This window comes from Parasteatoda tepidariorum, chromosome 4 (assembly GCF_982258835.1).
Source record: "Parasteatoda tepidariorum strain Cologne lab strain chromosome 4, Ptep-v5.0, whole genome shotgun sequence".
NCBI lineage: Eukaryota > Metazoa > Arthropoda > Arachnida > Araneae > Theridiidae > Parasteatoda > Parasteatoda tepidariorum.
The window spans coordinates 81,379,055-81,398,426 of NC_141758.1; the positions used below are offsets into that span (position 1 = coordinate 81,379,055).

The 19,372-nt window shown below is 29.6% G+C and overlaps 1 protein-coding gene across 1 annotated transcript; it reads left to right on the forward strand.

Annotated features, from left to right (window-relative positions):
* The first annotated feature begins 7,925 nt into the window (after window positions 1-7,925).
* On the forward strand, window positions 7,926-9,140 carry LOC107448671 (glutamate receptor ionotropic, kainate glr-3-like). Its single transcript, XM_016063969.3, has one exon. It carries the CDS (start codon window positions 7,926-7,928, stop codon window positions 9,138-9,140), a length of 1,215 nt encoding a protein of 404 aa, XP_015919455.3.
* The last annotated feature ends 10,232 nt before the right edge of the window (window positions 9,141-19,372 follow it).

Here is a 19,372-nt window from a genome sequence, read left to right on the forward strand (position 1 = left end):
GATTGAAATTTCAAAGATAAAATGTAAAAATTACAAGAATGCGTAAGCTGGTTTCAACTAACAAAAAAAAAGGGACAAAATCGTTGACAAAAGAAGTTATCTCATGAAAAGAGTGTCAGAGTTGAAAAATTATTGTAAAAACTGTAACAATTGTTACTCTTGTTTAATTAAGGGTATTATAAACCTAATTTTCGTTTAATCATGTTTTTTAAAGAACTAACGAAAGGAGTGTGTAAATAACATCAACTCTTTTTACTGCAAACTAAGTTTACTTAATATCATTTGCAAATATTAAGAAGTACAAATTCTTGACTTGCTCCTTAAAATAAAGTTTTATTTTAATCGTAGTTGAAGAAGTACGGATATAGTTAAGGGAGGTATGCGACATTCGGAAAAAAAAAGTCGTGTGATAGAGATAGTTTTAAACAGAACGAATTAGTTCTTTTAATTGAAATGCTGACAATATCATTACAGCATTTTGGTTAACAAGTGCCATGAAAAAAGGTTCTGAACTTAAGATATGGATTTTAATATATTTTCCTATTTACATACCTCCTTGATCTCCGCACCGTTTTAATATTCTGTAAAGCATAAAATGAAATAATGTTGAATTAAAAAATAGATTTCAAATGAAATATTTTATTTTCCTTAATACAGGGTATCTGTTACATTTTAGATTTTCAAATTCATAACTTTTCATGTCTAATTCCAAGAATTTTCATGATTTAACGAAGTTACTATTTTCTCCGATAAAAACAGAATAATAAATTCAAAAAGCATTATAATCACATTATATAAAATAGGTATAACCAAAACACTGCAGTAAGAACGCACTTTAATACAAAACCCCTCTATTTAAGCTTTTAGCTCAATTTCCGCTTTTGGTTTCATATTTTGTAATGTGGCAATCCTTTTCGAAAATATTTTAAATAATTCTTTAAAAATTTCACGTTCATGTAATAAGTTCATTTGAATTCGCAGCTCGCTTTATAGATTTCGTTTCATGTTTTATTCTGTTTCTTCTTTATACTTAATTTTCTGATTTCGCTTGATATTTTTACTTATTGTGTTCCATTATGCTTGTAGTTTTTTTTAAAATTTTTTTTGAGTGCTTCTCAAACTATTGCATTGATATATTTTACTTTGGCTATATTGATACAATAATAGAAAGTACTATTTTTTTGCTGATATAATCGTGTAAGCTGATGAAAAGATTATATCTTTTATTTTCCGGATATTTTTAGAATTTTTTTTCCGGTTTCTTGCTGTTTTATTTTTTATTATTATTTTTCTTCCCCCCTTTTTTATTGTTCCGTAATTTTTCCCAAGTTTTTTCTACATTTTGAACTTATTTACTTATTTTATGAGTTCTATTTACTTGCAGCTTATGCGCAATAAATAAAACTTATTATTTTTCGTAATTTTCTTCGTGTTTTTTTTGTTTTTATTTATTATGATATATATATATATATATATCAAAATGCTTTTAAAATGCCTTATAACATTTATTAAGTTTTACAATTTTATCGAAAATAAATACCGTGATTTCTATAAAATTTTGCGATTATGCATCAGAATAGCTATCTTTTTTTCAGGTCCACCTTTGTTTGATCACTTTTTTTTCCTTTCCTAAGCAACTCGAAGTGCGGGGCAAAAGCATTTAACCCTACAACTCTTCATAAATTTGTGATAACTTATGAAAATTTGGTTTTAATTCAAAACTGTCATACAAATTACATTAAAACAGCTTTACAAAAATAAATAATGTCAGATAAAAATTCAAAGATTCTATAATCTTGGAGAATCAAAAATAATTTATTAATTTATTTAAATTTCCTCTTTAAAGGAGATTTAAAAAAAAAAAAAAAAAGCCCAGAAAGCAACGTGAAAAATTCTTTTGGTTGCTTAGCAACGAGAAGCACTATCTTTTCCCATCTTGTCATTCATTCAGTTTCTTTATGGTTGTTATAAATTATTTCCCCTTCTATGGCGAGGTAATTTGGCATATTTTTAAACCATCGCCAGATATATAAATCCCTATTGCGACCTAATTTACAACCCATTTTTTTCGAAATTTTGTCTACCCCCCCTATTTTAAGGGTCAGAATTCCAAATATGTAAAAAAAAATACATGTTTATTCAGAGAAAGTACGTTTTTGTGTCTGATTTCGTAACTTAATTAATAGTTAGCACTAATTAATTAGCATATTTGAGGTCACCCCCGGGAACCATTAAGATTGACACTTAGATCGTGAAAATCCGATCATTAGAACAAAAGTTATTCAGGGTGATATCTTTTTTTTTTTGCTGACTGTACATTGCATATGCACATAATTCTAAGAATTCAAAACAATCATTCAAATCCATATAACAACATTTATTTTTAAAAAAATTGCATCTTTTTAGTAAATACTAAGTCTTTAAAATAAATTTAAATTCAAATAAATGACATGTAATTCGTTAAACCTATTAGAAATGTGCTATAGTATAAAATCTTAAGATAAAATTTCTAAAACTGATATCTCTTTAAAAAGGTTAAAATTTTGGCTATAATTAAGTCTATTAAAAATTGAAACAAGTTAATTGCAATGGAAAAACCTGCATAAACAAATAAATTCGTGATATAAATCAAAAATCGTCAAATGAATTCATAATATATAAATTCGTGAAAAAAAAGGGTTATCGACAAAATACTAAAATAGAGATCAATCGACAAAGATTACTCACACGATCACAAAGATCACTTCTGACTAGCTTATGCTCTCTCTGGTTATTTCAGTTTCCGTTTTCAAAAGCGCTATATATTGAGCCATCTCAGCTAGATTTGGCATGTGACATTTTTAGCGGCTATCATTGGTCGATTTACTAGCGTTGCCATTCGGAGAGTTGTAATGAGGCTTTTTTTGTCATCGTGTAAGAGAAATATATATATATAGGTATGTTTATAGTAGAATTGCATTACAAGATTTAAATGCAAATAAATAGAGAGTAATACACATTAGGTAAATACAAATGCGTGCTTGTTACCCTGATGATAAATGTATGCTCGAAACAACCTGAATATGGTAACATTTACCATGGTTCTAACTCTATGGTTACTCTCAGATTATTTTTTACCCAAGTGCTTTGGTAATGATTTTGTAAAATTAAGTATAAATTATGGTTTTATAAAATGTAATAAAATTTGGTTGTTGTGGTAAAATTTGGTGATTTTATCATAATACCTTAGAGCATGGCATAAATTTTATTCGCCTAAATTTTTCCATTTTTATTTTGTGCTAAATGTGTAGAAATAAGAACTATAATTTATAAAACCAAATTTTTTTAATAGCGTTAAAAATGAATAAATGATTGGTTTAAATACCGTATATTTTGATTTTTAATTCCAGAATTATATTTGTTTTTTTTTAACCGGAGATGTTACTGATTAACCACCAATTAGTGTGATGCACTTCTGTATTATGCTGTTAAATATTTAGAAGCAACAAATTTTGAATTTCGGGATGCTTTTCAAGTTCAAAGTTCTTATCCTCTTCGATCGTTCCTGATCTTTGTTGTTTTTAAACATTAAGCATTGTTTATTTAAACCTGTTTGTTTAAAAACAAACAAAGTTTAAAGATGCTGAAGTCGTGAAGGTGCGCTACAACGTGAGAAAAATCTATAACTGCAGATTTTGCTCCACTTCCATTAAAAGCTTAAAATTTGAAGTATAGAAAAAAGTTAGTTCAGGTGAACCCAGAGAAAACTATAAAATTTTAAATGCTGAGAAAATATTTTCAAAATATCAAAATGAAAGCAAACTATAGCACTGTTTCTCAAGATTATGAAGCGGTAAAGTGATCCTGCAATAATTTGTTTGTCTTTTGATATTTTGAAAACATTTCTTAAAGGTTTGAAACTGTAAAACATTCCGCTTCGAATTAAGGAAAAATGTACCTGTACTCCAATGCCGGTACATTTTACCGCAAAATTTTACAGAACAAAAAGAAATATACACTGTTAGAATTTTCATTCTAAAATTATGGTAAATAACCGGCACCAGCCTGACCATCTAATTATCTGTAAAGTTTACGGCTACAATTTTTTTTTTAACTTTATGATATTGAAACCGTTTACAATTAATATAGTTAAAAAAACATAAATGCAAAACTATACGGTATTTAACACGCTAGGAATTGTTTATTCAAAAGCACTTGAATAAACCTGATTATAAAGAGCCGGGAAATTGCCAAATGCTTTTCACCAATTAAATACATCTCTGACCATAATTATATACAAAATCCGAAACATCTTAGCAACAGCAAGCAATACTGGTCTTAGATAGACTGCACACCTCTCAAGCCCATTCCTCTGAAACATATGAGCAACGGCAAGCTAGACAGGTTACCGATTTAAAATACATTGCTCAAGCGCGTTTATCTAAAACATCGAAACAATGGGAAGTAAGAATAGAAAACGGTAGAAAACTCACTTCTCTATTCAAACGCCGCCAATATGCAGGTTTAAATCTTAGTGTATTTCTCTATTATCCAATTACTAATTATAGTCTCTATCAAAGTTATCATAGGAAAAATGGATGATTCATGTGTGCTTTGAAGCGCTCTCAAATTTAAGAATGAAACAGCTGGAATTTGCTGCTCTGGTGGAAAAGTGAAACTACCAGATATAACGTTGCCAACTGAAGGTTTGGTTTCTTAGGACAGGACGCCGTCAGCTGGAAATTAGCACTAACCTCTGATTGGTCCATTTGTGAGCTTGATAGTATACGTCATCGAACGCTCATCTTGAACTACAATTGCCGCCCAACTCAACTCCAGTTGGATTACAACGTGACGTTAACCACAGAAGCAATGGCGGACAACATTCAACAGCACATTGAAATCAGCCAAGATTTTGATTTTGACATTAAACATAGCTTCTTCATTAAACATAGCACTCTTCATTTAGCTCAGCTATAATGTGTTTTTTCTTGAACAAAGTCATCATTTGTTCTCTAAAACACTGGTCGACAAAAACAAAATCAATACAAATTCAAAATAAATATTTGTTTACGTTATTAACGCATGCGCAATGAGAGATAATGTCTGCGTTGGACCGACTGCTCACGCTGAGCTAACAAAAAAGTATTTTTTTGGTGTCAGCTCTACGTCAAGTTTCCGCTGACGCCCAGATAAGGCGCTAGTTCTAAGAAACCAGGCCTTGAGCTAACAAACCACTATTTTGTTGGCGTCAGCGGGACGTTGACGTCCCGCTGACGCCCAGATAAGGCGCTTGTGCTAAGAAACCAGACACATTATGAACGTTGTTATCGGGTCAAGCAAATTAATTGAAACTTTTCTTCGTGAATATATGTTGGTATATTCGTGTTTCCAAATGACTTCATTCGGTGTTACAAATATCAGTGTGCATATGGGCAGCCAGAGTTATTTATCACATTTACATGAGTTATTTATTACATTACTGCTTGAGCTGAAATCAAAGAGCTTTTGTAACCTAGGCAAACATCATCTGATCTTCATGATATTACCGCACGTGAGTTAAAACAAATATTAAGCTCTATACTTGGTTTCATTGCAAAGCGTCATGTTTTTGCAGAGACACGGTGTTTAATGTATTCTATTAAATGGCAAAAAAGAGGATTGCTACATGATTTGGCTTATTGAAAAAATCACACCATGCCAAATTGGTCAGCTCATATCAGCAAAAATACCTGATGTCGCCATTGATCCAGTCTTATTTCAGATCATCATTCAAAATATGTTTCATGGTTCGTGTGCATCACCATACATGTCTGTTTGAAAATGCACTAACGATATCCGAGAGAATAACTGCTGAGACTATCACTAGTTTTTTCACTATTAAAAAATTCTCATTTCAAATCATAATCGCGAATCTCATTTACACACTTAAATACAAAATTAAAATTCAAACTGAAAGCGTTGCAAAGCACGCAGGGTGCAGCTAGTGACTTATAAGATATATTCCGAAAGAGACAAAAGAGATCCGAGGCTGGTAAATTCACACATGAAAGTATAAGGAATCGATTGGATTTTCTGCTCCAAAATTCACCTTCAATTTAAAAGTGATGTGTAAATATAAATTTTTTGATAAATAATTTTTTTATATTGGGTTCCACTCCTGTTGCTCATCAACATCAATGACTGATGCGCAATTATATTTGTTTCGATAAGACAAATTGATTATATAAATGAATAAAAAATTATTCAAGATCGCAAATATCCTTTATTTCTATAACAACAGTTTTGGTTTCGCAAATATATTTTTCGATTCTATTGGGTTGAAATAGATAAGTTTCACTTTGTTGCTATTGAACCTCCAGTTACAAGCATTTCTTTTAAAATTCCTATTCCATATCTGATTATTTTAAATTTTAAAAACTCGTTTCATATTTTTTACCAAAAAAATTTATTAGAAGGTTAGAGAATACTGCACCTTTCGAACAATTGTGCGGAAAGTCAAGCACTAAAATTACTTTTTAAGTTAATTAGTTCTAGTTTTGTAGTACTAGTTAAATTATACTAGTTCAAAAATTACTAGTGCCACAGAATTTTAACAGCCTTACATAAACGTTATGCAAACACATAAAACTCAAGCAACTTATTACATAAAACTAAATTTAACGTATTAAAAATTAACTGTCACAAATTCACTGTTTGATAATTGTAAAAACCGTGACAAAATATCTTTATTAAAAAATGTTGCATTATTATGCAACATTTTTTCTATAATAATGCAACATTTCTAAGTGATTTCTAAGTATAAATGATAAACACTTTCCATAAGCAAAATAAAAAAGAATAATAATTTAATTGTATTGTATTTCTTAAAATTAAAAAAAAGAAAATTGTGTTTACATTTAATTTTAATATATTTCAAGCACAGATGCACTTTTACAAAACATTTTTTTTATTACAAATATTTTAATTTTATGCATTTCGTGTGTTACAAAATAAATGATAAAAGTGACTAGCTTTATTTTAATACAAATAAATATCTTTTTTTTAAAAAAATGAGCTGGAAGTATACATCGACTATCTTTTGTTCATATTTAAGGTAAATAAATTGCTTTTTATCTGCTGCGAATGCTTAAGTTGTTAGGTAAATTTGCATAATTGGTTTTCAGTTAAAGTGCATATAAGATTAGTCTTTATCATGAGACACTGTGCAATTTTCAACGAATGAATCCGCTCAAAAAATATAGAAATCGTAGCAACAAGTCATTACGTTGTCAATAATATTGTTAAAAATAAGTTTTTGTTTCAAATATTGTAAATTATTCTTCATAAAATATCAAGATTTAGGTGAGTTTGCTTAGAAATAAGTAGCTGCTAATCGTTTGAAATAATAATAGTTGAAATGATATAGGTGATATCTGTTATTGTAGAGATACATTATAATATCTCTTATAAATATTATTCTTTTTTAAAGAAAATACACCTCAATGTTGTTTTAAAGTTATCGTGTTTCGAAAGTAAAACTTATAATTAGGAGTTAAGCGTTAATGCGGTATGAAATTCTACGTCTAAAAGATTATTGATTAATGTAAAATATCATGTTATGGAATTTGTTATTTAGTCAAAAATAGCAGCAAAGATCATTATGTGTCTATAAAGCTAGCGTTATTTATTTCAAATATTCAATAATTTACACACTGTCGCAATTTAGTTGTCTAAGGTAAAGTCATAGGAATAATTACAGTTCAACTTAAATCAATTACAGCTCAATTTAACATCAAGAATTAAAGAGACTCTTGCTCTTAGTACTAGGGAAACTAGACACCTTAGTAGTCGGGAGAACTAGAATTCTTGGAATAAAGTAAAGACACGTTAAGAACTAAGCAGAAAGCAAGAATTATTAGAATAAATCCGCAAAAAATACTTAGAAACTGAAAAACAATAAAATGATGAATATTTATAATAATGTTTTGGTTGCATTCAATTCATTGCAACATGTGATGGAAATCAAAGGAAATGAAACTTATGGATTTTCGCTACATGGTGTCGAAGGTAGACTATTACAAATAATTGCTGACGTATTAAAATTCAACCTAACTTTTGTGTCACCTGCTGATGGTGAATGGGGCACGGAGACCCCCAATGGAAGTTGGACTGGTTTAGTTGGAATGCTGGAGAGAAATGAAGCTGATCTTGCATTGAGTTTTCTAGATGTGACAGACAAAAGCCTTTTAGTTCTTGATGCTAGTAAGCCACTTCTTCATGAACCGGTAAAATTCGTGGTAGGTAAGCCTAAAGCCTTATCTACTTCAATAGCCCTACTAAAAACATTCGACGTTGCCGTCTGGATTGGAGTTGGTCTTATACTACTATTCCTACCGCTTATATTCAGAGTTCTCTTGAAGGAATCTTTTGGAAATACATTTCTGCAATTCGTCGGAAATTTGGTGAAGCAGCCCACTACGATTCCAATCACGTCAAAACCACGTGCCTTGCTGTTAGGGTTTTGGTGGTTTTATGCTTTGGTGGTATCGTTCTCGTACTCGGCTGCTGTTTTGTCATTTCTTTCTTATCCGTTGGACGAGAAGGCGATACGGAATTTCGAAGACCTGTCGAAAGCTGTAAAAAAAGGCACACACCGGTGTTTGACGTTGCGAGGTTCGAATCTTGACGGCGTGCTGAGATGGGAGAAAAGCGTTCACTTACAAGATCTGGGTAAGACTATAAAGCAAAAGGGATGGTTTTTTAATATAGGCGAGAGATTTACCGAAAAGGAATTCAGCGATACGGCGATAATGGATTTGAAATTCATGCTGGATGTAAACTACGGGTATCTTGAGCAAGATTTTACCTTAATGTCTACAGATGGTCTGGAGTCTAGTTTTACTGCCATATCCATCAATAAGAGGTTTTGTTGCAAAAGTGCTATAAATACTATTTTATCAAGACTTCAGTGTTCTGGCATCTTCAATAAAGTAATTAAAGATGAATTAGTATCAAACTGGATTTTGAAAAATAAGAACATCTATGTGAAGCCTAAAGCGGGCGCTGTTACACTGGATGACATGCGCGGTCCTTTTTTAGTTTTATTTGGAGGATATATTATCGCGATATTTTGTTTACTTGTCGAAAGATTGTATTATATTACTCATGCAACACGTTAAAACTGTTACTTCTCTTTAACTCTTTAAAAACTATTACTTCTGAAGATTACACAAGACTACATTTGGCAACCTATGAAACATCTATGTATCTGGGACTCAAAACACTTAATGTGGCAGTAATATTTAATTATTATTTATCTTTGTGGAACCTAAACGAGTTTAGCGTTGTTTACTAAAGTATTCGAGTTATTATTGATACATTTAAAGACATTGGATAAAAGACAAATGATTTAAACATTAACGTATTAAACATAATTTGAGAAATGGATTTGGCCATAGGGAATGATTTATGATAATTTCGTGATTGAATTAAAAGTTGATTTTAATGCAGTAAGACCCTTTTGGAAGTATTACGCTTAACCATGGTAAAAATTTTTATGCTAAAGCACTATAATATTTTAGTTACAGTTAAACATACAGTATAGTTAAAATGCACAAACTGCCTCTGAACTAAAAACGAAAAAAAGCAGATGAAATTATAATTGTATTAAAAATTTCCTGCAAATTCATAAAACTATTAAAACATAAAAACAATTCATTTTTAATTATAATAACAAATAATTGAACTCTAAATAAAGCAAAACAACGTGATTAAAGTTTAAATAAAAGCACAAGAAAGGAACCTATACTACAGTTTCGAAACAATCTTATATTGTTTATGGCCCCGCAATCGGGAATGTACGGTCCGCATACTTTATTTATGAACGCGATCGAACGTTTGAACTCCATATAGTCGTTTTCACTTAGTGTATTTGTTCAAGTCAGAGATACAGTTTCCTAGGCCTCGATCCCCCGTTCTGTCCGTCATAAGATTGTAAGATTATCTCCTTCGACTATAATATGTAGGGGAGAGTGGGGTCAATTGTAACAGGGCACGATTGTAACAGAGCAAAAATTTCGAGTGTTGGGTTCCAGATATGGTTCCTAGGTGGCGCACAAGGTGTATTTAATAAATCTACATGTACACCCTAGCTGGCAACCATATTTATGTACTTTTGAAAGAGTTAAATCACAAAAGATATTTTCACGCTACGTAAGTACTTTTTTTGGTATTAGAATATTATATTGTAACAAAGTAATTTTGTTTAAACAAATAAAAATTATTAACCGAATATGTAAGTGGAAACCTTAATTAACATTTCAAAAAAAAAAGATTAGTTTTGTTAATTAACTAGCATTGTTTTTAACAAATGAAGCTGAAATGGCGTCTTGGGGACGATTGTAACAATAAGTAAAGGGACGTTTGTAACAGCTGAAAGTAAATAATCTTATGCTTACAAACCATTACTAAACACTTTAAGAACAACCAATAGTTTCCTATATCATTTATATTATGTTGCATGTGCATTATTTTATTTATCACCTTTCAGAGTATAAATTAAAATTTTTAACCCCTTAAAGTTAAAAGTTTAACCCTTCAGTTCACTGCTCATTATTATTTTTGAACTCCTAAAATATCACTACTATTTTGATCAATAAAAAAATATATCACAACTATGATAATATGTATAATTAACTATGTTTTAGTTGAATTTATGAGCTGTTACAATTGACCCCGTAAGTGGGGACAATTGTAACAAGTGAACGACTGTCATAAATTGTTAATAACTAATATAATAGCATTTAAAATAAGGTATTTAATTTTTTTCTAGTAGAGGATAATCTACTTTACTCGTCTGTCAATTAATAATAATATATTCGATTTTTTGTTAGTTAAAAATAGTTAAGTAAAAAATTTTACAATTGACCTCACTCTCCCCTACTCTTCTGGAAAAAAAAAGCTAAGTGGCTTTCTTAGGTGGGCCTAGTCAGTGTGATAAAATTCTGTTAGTTTAACCGTAATTAGGTGGAAGCAGTTAATAAACGGTTTTTTCCTTGATAGCTCTGTATAAAATGTTTTTTCTTGTTACTTTACATAAAAGTATATAGCTACGTATGTTTAAAAGGAAGCACAAGGAGAAAAAAGATTCTGATGAAATTATCGTACTCTTTGATTATGATATTTCTGGTAAACAAAAATCGTCACATGATAACGGTTTACTGAAAATTCTGTTTTTAAAATTATATTTCTTATTATCACACATGTAGTAAAAAATTCAAACCCGAAAAATAAATTTGACATAGTAAATGGTTTTTATGCTATACTCTGTGATATTATGATAAAATTATCACGTATACGAAATTTTATCACATATTATAAAACATTAATTTATTGTTAATTTTACCAAAATATAACTAAAATGCTTCGGTAAAAATCACCAAACTTTTTGGTGTCCATAATTGGTATTTCATAAGGTCAGAAACACGATAAATTTTATCTTATTCTGGTACACAAGGAAATAGATTTATTACAATGCAAGATATTCGGAAATAATATATTGATTTCGTAAACAATAAAGTCCAAGCTCAATTTTAAGAGAAACAGTTAAATTTTTTTATTTTGTTTTATATAGTTTTTACAATATGGAGTAACTGGAGCTCAGTTTTTAAGCGATCATAGTACAATTCGATGAAATACAGCACGATTAAAAAGGAAAAGAATATTCTTTTTTATCTCTTAATTTATTTTCATAATATTTATTTCAAATTATGCGTTAACTTATGTTTATTTTCACTATAAAAACTGCAGTGTGATTTTAAAAAGATTTTAGAGCATGATTTTTAACAGACAATTTTTAGAGCGATTAAGAAAATTACACCATGATTTTAAAATAAAAATTCATGGGACAATTTTATAAATATTTAATTTTACAAATACAATTATAAAATGGGCACCTTTATTTATTTGTTTCATTAATTTTCACAATCCTAAAAATCTGGTGAGTCAGCTGAAGTTTAAAATTAAAAAATGAAACTGTTAGAATTTTCTATCTAAAATCACGGTAAAATAACCGGCAACAGTCTTTACATTATATTTAACAGAAAATTCACGGTAACGAATTTTTTTTTACCTTTACGGTTTAGAAACCGTTTAGAACTAATATGGTCATAAGACCATGAATACAAAACTATACGGTTTTTTAACCCTTCTCAACTAGCGTGGCTTCGAAACCATGAAAATGAAATTTAACTATACATGCTTTTCGTTAGGTTATGGGCATTAGATAATGCAGGACATAAATTGCATGGGTAGTGAAGAACACTGGAAATTCTTCATGTGTAGAAGATAATTATAGAAATAATGTAGTATCAAAGATGGAATACGAACCCCCGTTCTGTCGGTCATACGACTGACAGATTAGCCTAATCCATCTGCAAGAAACTAAGTGGCTTCATTATACGGGCCTATATGGTGCAATAAAAGTCTGGTCATTAAGCCGCATTAGGTCTACCGTATTAGGTTTATAGACGGCTTTTCTCACAGTTAACAGTTTGAATACCATCGTATTTATGGTTATTTGACGGTTTTGCTTGAATATGGAAAAATAACAATTAAGTTAATTGCGATTTAACCATTTTTTGAGAAATTTCTAACAATGTATGATACAAAAATAATTTTCTGCAAAAAACATTTTTCAACATAAAATTGTTTCGTCTCAATCGTTTTATTTTTTATTTCATACTAAGAAAATAATGTTAAAAGAGAAGCTTCGATCAATTTATATCTATGACATATATCATTACTCAGCTATTAAACGAAATTGTAATAAAACTTATATAACTGTCCTATAACAAATATTTACAGTATCTCTCATCCATAACAACATTCTACCAGTTAAGTTACTGAAGTTTATGAAGTGTCAAGAGTAAGAAGTTAGCAATATATTAGCTAGCGCCAAAGGAATTTCACTCAAGAAAAGTTAATTATGGTCGTCAAGAATATGTGGTTTGGAAGAAGTAGAGAAAATGAAAAATTATTCCATGATCGATTACGATTACGATACTAAATTCCTTGATATAACAGAAATACCTTAAAATTTAGTAGAAACTAATGGGCATGTAACTTTTAAATAAAAATAGAAATGTTTATAGAGATATTATTTCCAGTAGACATAATTTAAAATATAAGTTAAACACAGTCTATGTTTTTGGTAGGTTTATAATATCGTTTTTACTTAGCAACTATTCGAAGTTCAATAAAACTATGTCATTCATAATTAAAAGTAATTTTTTTTCGATTCATATATCGATTAACTTCGATTCGAATAAATTTATTAGCTAAATACATTGGTTTGTCGTAAATCGTTTTAGACTTATATAAGTTTAAAAACATTTCAACAGCGAAATCAGAACATAATCAAAACATAAGACAAAAAACAGTTTTGTCCTAAATGGTTTATAAGTACATATATGAATTGTATGTACAGAGCACCGAAAAAAACATACCCTCCTGAATAACTTTTGATCCAATGATCAGATCTTCACGTTCTAGGACTCAATCTTAATGGCTTGAGAGAGTGACCTCAAATATGCTTATAACAGACGATAATTTAAATTATGAAATCAAACACAAAAGCGTACTTTATTTGAATAAACATGAATATTTTTTTCGACGGATTCGGGTTTCTGATCACTAAAATATAGGGGGTAGGCGCAATCTGGGAAATATGGTCCCAATCGTGCGGTCAAGAGAGCACTCTTAAGTTTGGACTCTTAAGTTTGAATGTTAATTTCACTTTTTGCGTATTTCGCTATATCTCGAGAACTTTTTAAGCGAATTGAAAATTTTTTTGCATATAATTATAAAATTCGTTTATCCAAAGACAATTCCATACAAAAAATGCTTTTAGTAACTTTTAATATTTTGTTTGATAAAGGTCGAAAAAATTTATAATTGTTAGGTATACAAATTGTTCCATCATTGAAAAGAATATAATTTTACAGAACAAAATGCGAAGTTTGAGCAAAATAGAATAGTTCCTGAGAAATTAAATTTCAAAATAGTCAGATATTTAAATTTTGATATCTCTGGAATTGTTCTACTGATTTTGCTGAAATTTGGTATTTTGCTATGTAAAAGTATGTTCTTTAAAATGATGCAAAAAATTATATAAATTACAGTTCAAAAAATTTTTGATCATCATTAAATAAAATAATAAAAAATAATAAATATTTACTGAAATTTATTTTTTTTAATAAATTTCTTGGGGGTAAAAAAATTTATAATTTGGTGCAAAGTAGCTTTTAATTTACTTAAAAAATTCTCCAGACATGGCGAAATACGCGAAAAGTAACATTAGCATTAAGGGGTCAAAACTTTGAACCACTGTCTTTCCCGCCTAAACTATTGTAATCATATTTCCCAGATTGCAGCTACCCCCTATAATTTGGGAATAAGAAATATTAGTCTGTCGAAAAAAAAGTATGTTTATTGAGAGAAGGTACGTTTTAGTGTCTGATTCCGTAACTTAAATTATAGTCTGCAATAATCAATTATCATATTTGAGGTCACCCCCTCGAATGATTAAGATTGAGTCCTAGAACATGAAGTTCCGATCTTTAGATCAAAAGTTATTCATATTGTCCGTTTATATTTTTGTTCATTGTACGCGCGTTATGTGCATACAGAAATTGTATGTATTTAGATAAATTGTATGTAAATAAGTATATATATATATTGTAAGTAATACACGCATAAAAATATTAGAAGAACATACATGTATTGATAACTATATTTTATTTGTATAGTACATGTAAACTCTGCATACAGACATAAATTTTATGTATTTACATTATATTTTTGCTTAATTAGATTAATTCATGACTGAAGTTAGGTTTTTCTTAATTAATCCTAAAATAAAGATTAGTTGAGAGATTTAATATCTAATATTGATTTTACAGTCATTTATGATATTGGAAATATTGAAGTAATTTTTTGTGTTGAATATCAGTAACAATGACTAAAATATGAACTTTAATACTAATATCATAGCTAATTGATATTTGATATCGATATTATTTTGTAATATAATAATTTATATATAACTTTTATATTACTTTTCGAACGCATATTAGCATAGATACAGTCGCGCTACCAAAGCATATCAAGACTTTGAATTTTCATTCATTATTTTTCAGAAACGTGCCTCAAATAAAAATTGACAAATGATTTTCATATCAACCATTGACACCATCAAAGCAACACAACACAAATATTATATAGATGTTAAGCGTTAAGAAAACTTAAACTAGGAATTGTATTATTTTATCATTTAAGGCACGTTGTGTCTCTATTTTTCATTTAACAAAAAAGAGCTTTGCCTTCCATAAAAAAAGCTTTTTCTTTATTTAAAGGAAAAAAATTCATGCTTTTGAGAGTTGTACTTACAATGCCTTTCAATGAGTTTCGATTTTCCGAGCTTTTCATGACTTTATTGCGTTATTGCAGCTTCTTTTCTGTCTTAAATTACTTTTTTGGAAACAGAAAGAGAGAATGGATGTGTAATAAACATGTCTCGCAACGTTCAAAGTTAGGGTTAGAAAGACGAGCTCCATCATAGTAAAAATAGGAAACAGCTGAAAAAGAGGTTTTTTTTTTTTTTTTTTTGCTCAGCCCAAAACATTCGAAATATAAAACCTGAATGCTATTCGTGTGTAAAATTTCAAAAATATCTTAGACTGTTTTAAAGTTTAAAGATCAACAGTTTATGTTTTATGCCTACAGTAAAATGTATTGCTGTTGTTACGTATGGCATTATTTTGAAATAACAATCTGTAAAGTTTAGGTTTCCTACAAGGAGGAAAAAATTCTGGTAAAATTACCGTACTGTTGGGTAATGACATTTCTGGTAAGAAAAATTATTTTTGTTAAAATCAAAATATATTCCGGTAATAAAACCATTTATTTGGTAATTTTTTCGGTTCACTTAGTAAGGTTTCACCGGAAAGTCTGATTTTCAAAATTATATATAATTTTGAAAATAAGACCTTCCGGTGAAACGTTATAAATGTGTGATAATAACTATAGTTATTATCACACAATTAGTAAAAATTGTAAAATTGAAAAGTAAATTAAACCGAATAAATGGTTTTTTATGCCATGGTTGTAAGATATAACGAAAATATTATTAAATTTTACCACATTTACCAAATTTTATCAAATACTATAAATAAGTCTTTATTGCCTATTTTACTAAAATCGATACCAAAGCACTTCGATAAAAATTACCGAGCATTTGGGTTTTCCCATAGAGGCACAAACATTGCTAATTTTACCATATTCTCGTATTTTAGACCATACATTTTTCTCAATCTATTTATCACAAAGTGATGATAGAAGAATAAAAAAAAATAAACGATAAAGAAGGAAAATGAAGAGGTAGATGGTATTATTTTCAATTTATGCACAAGCATTTACGACCTAAATATCATGTTAGAAACATAGTTAATTTTTTATTTGCTTTCTCTTTTAAATCTTTAATCCAAAATTTTTTCTCTAGTATAAGCAAAAATATGCGTTTTTTCAAGTGCAAAACCGAACTAAAAATATTAATAAAAATAGAAAATAAAGAAACATGAACAGGACTTTATTTTGCGCTCTCATCGTGTAAACTGCTCAATTACTGTCTAACGGTAAGTTTTACGGTAATTAGGTTCGAGCTATTAATATCGTATTAAGAATATTGTATTGTTGATTCAAAACTTTATTCCGGTCAGAAAGACATTACTTCGAAAGTTTTATTTCGACTTATTGGTTTATGCTTTTTATATATAAACAAAGCAAAATTCAACAGTTAATAAAATTTATGTAAAAGACAAAGGCATTACATAATACATTAAAACGTGGCGAGAAACGAGACGGGATAAAAATATATGATTTACTACACTCTGCTGAGGAAACCAGTAATATGTCCTCACCTAATTTGAAAACTGATAGCAAAGTTCGTCAAGTTGTTGACTGAAAATTAATGAAGCAATATTTTCATTGGCTTAATGGTTTAACAATCATTCATGGCCTTTCAATAGTCTATCAATTCATTGTCAAACAATTGTTAGACCATTCTATCCAAAATTTTTGAAATAGCGTTTGGGAAGTTTGTCATCGGACTGATCCTCGTTTAAATACATTTTGAAATAACTTCAGCCACTGCTGTTAACAAAATTCCCATTTTTTCAATTTCAATTTTCACAAGAAATGTGAAAAACTACTTCGTTACATAAACAAAATGCGGGGAACCGTACATTTTAGTTTCCTTCTATTTGTTCTAAAATCATTGGTAGTTTTCGGTTAGACACTGGCAAACCAACTTACTTGCAAATGAATATATTGCAATACTGGCAACCGTCTACTTTCATCGTAATACTTTTGTCAAGGAAAATAATGAAGACTCAGTTTAAATGCCTTACACTTGAAGTAAACTGTAATTTTAAACTATATATACCATCTTACCATAAAGTTTTGAACAGAATAATAACTTAAGCATTTTTAAAATTATTAAACTTTTAAAAAAAATCTCCAATTTGGTCAGATTTTCCACTTGAATAAAAAAAATTATTAAAACTAATCAAGAATTCTCAATTTGTGCACATTTTTAGGAGTCCGAATTGTGTTGCGTTACAGCAATTTTTTTAACGATCAAACAATTAGATCATAAACTAATTTTCTTTTTACAAAACTGTAGCTTTTCTTCATATTAATGTTTTACGCCAATTTCAAAACTACCGTAAAGATGATTGGCTAAATATAATCTAAACTTGACCAAAGAGTCAGGAATAAGTTGCAAACTTTCATCAGTTATAAAAATTATTCACAAAAACACGTTAATTCCCGTAACGACAGCTTAAAAAAAAAACAGCCTCAATCAATTAACTAAAATCTCTAGGACAAAAAGTAAAGCGATGTTGTTGTTGCCATAGGCCATTAAGGTAGAAGGGGTGCAATTGTTCTTTTTCCAGCTCAGCCATTTACGACCAAAAATTCGACTTCTGCCACAACCATACGTCGTACCCGTTTATAGGGCGGAAGCATTCACGCATCCATTCATTCATCCACAGATCTTAATTTTGACCTGATCCTGAGAACGATGAATCTTCAATTCAGTACCCCGAGAAGTATTGATTTGTTATGGGAGAATGGAGGACTTTGTGATAGATTTATCGTGCACCAGTTCCCATTTACTACACGGGGAGTCTTCTGCGTGCTGGATTCGAACTTCCATTCAGCGAACTTCCGCTTAGAGACCAGCACCCTCCCAATCTGACTATCCCGGTTAAAAGTAGTGCAATAAATATATAATTAAAAAATGTCATTTATAAAGAACATCAGCACTGTAAAACATTTTCGTGTATCTTAACATCGAAAATTGTGGTAATTATTTTTCCACTAAAGATGTGTTCCACTGCAACAAGAATGTTCTATTTCACCACTTGGTTTAAAGTAATCGTTACCATTTTTTGCATTCAGTAGTGCTAAAATTTGTAATTATGGTAAAAAAATACGCATGAAAGTGATTATTGTAGAGATACAATATAAAGTAAGAATTACTAATTAACACCAATTTCACAAAGAAAATTAGTTAAATATCAAATGTGCGAGTAGCATAGAGATTACATAAAAATAATCTCGAACAAGCATAACGAAACGGAATCTGTTAGATGTTATACAACTTAAAATCTTAATACTGTGTGTTCCCAGGAATTTAAAAAAATTAATATATAATTGTCCAATTATTACACAATCAAACACACTCAAACCTATTTTAACGACAAACAACAAATAATTTAATAAAAAAACAATAAATCACAAACAACTGTGAACTCTGGATAGCAAGCGCAATTTCCGACAATAAGAAAAGTTGAGTCAATAATCGCGATATTTAGAAAGGAAAATAATTTTCGTTTTGTGTAAAGACGCAAGAATTTGCTGTAATCTTATACCATTATATGTGTTTTAATTTAACTTACACACTTTAAATCGCACCTGAACGTTCGATTTGGCGTAATCCCGGAATAAAGTTTTCCTTTGAACAATTTTTCGGGTTGTTCAACATTATATTTGGAGAAATAGATATATATATTACAAGCCACAATTGTTTTAGTGCACACTGTAAAAAAATGGTGGATAGTTGCCCGCATTTTTGGTTCTGAAGTAAACTAAATGCATATTTCAAGTACAGAACTGTAGTTAACGTGACAGAAATAATACAAAATTGACAAAATAACAATTATTTTAAAGAATTAGGGCGAATATATTACTAAAAATGCGCTGGTTTTTCAAACGAGACGTTCTCGCAATGAAGCCAAATATTGATTCTAATGTGACTAAATGCTCTGTAAAAGATTCTAATTTACAC

What these genes read in the sequence shown, in the direction of transcription:
- LOC107448671 (XM_016063969.3), top strand. Translation starts at nt 7,926, where the DNA reads ATGAATATTTATAATAATGTTTTGGTTGCATTCAATTCATTGCAACAT.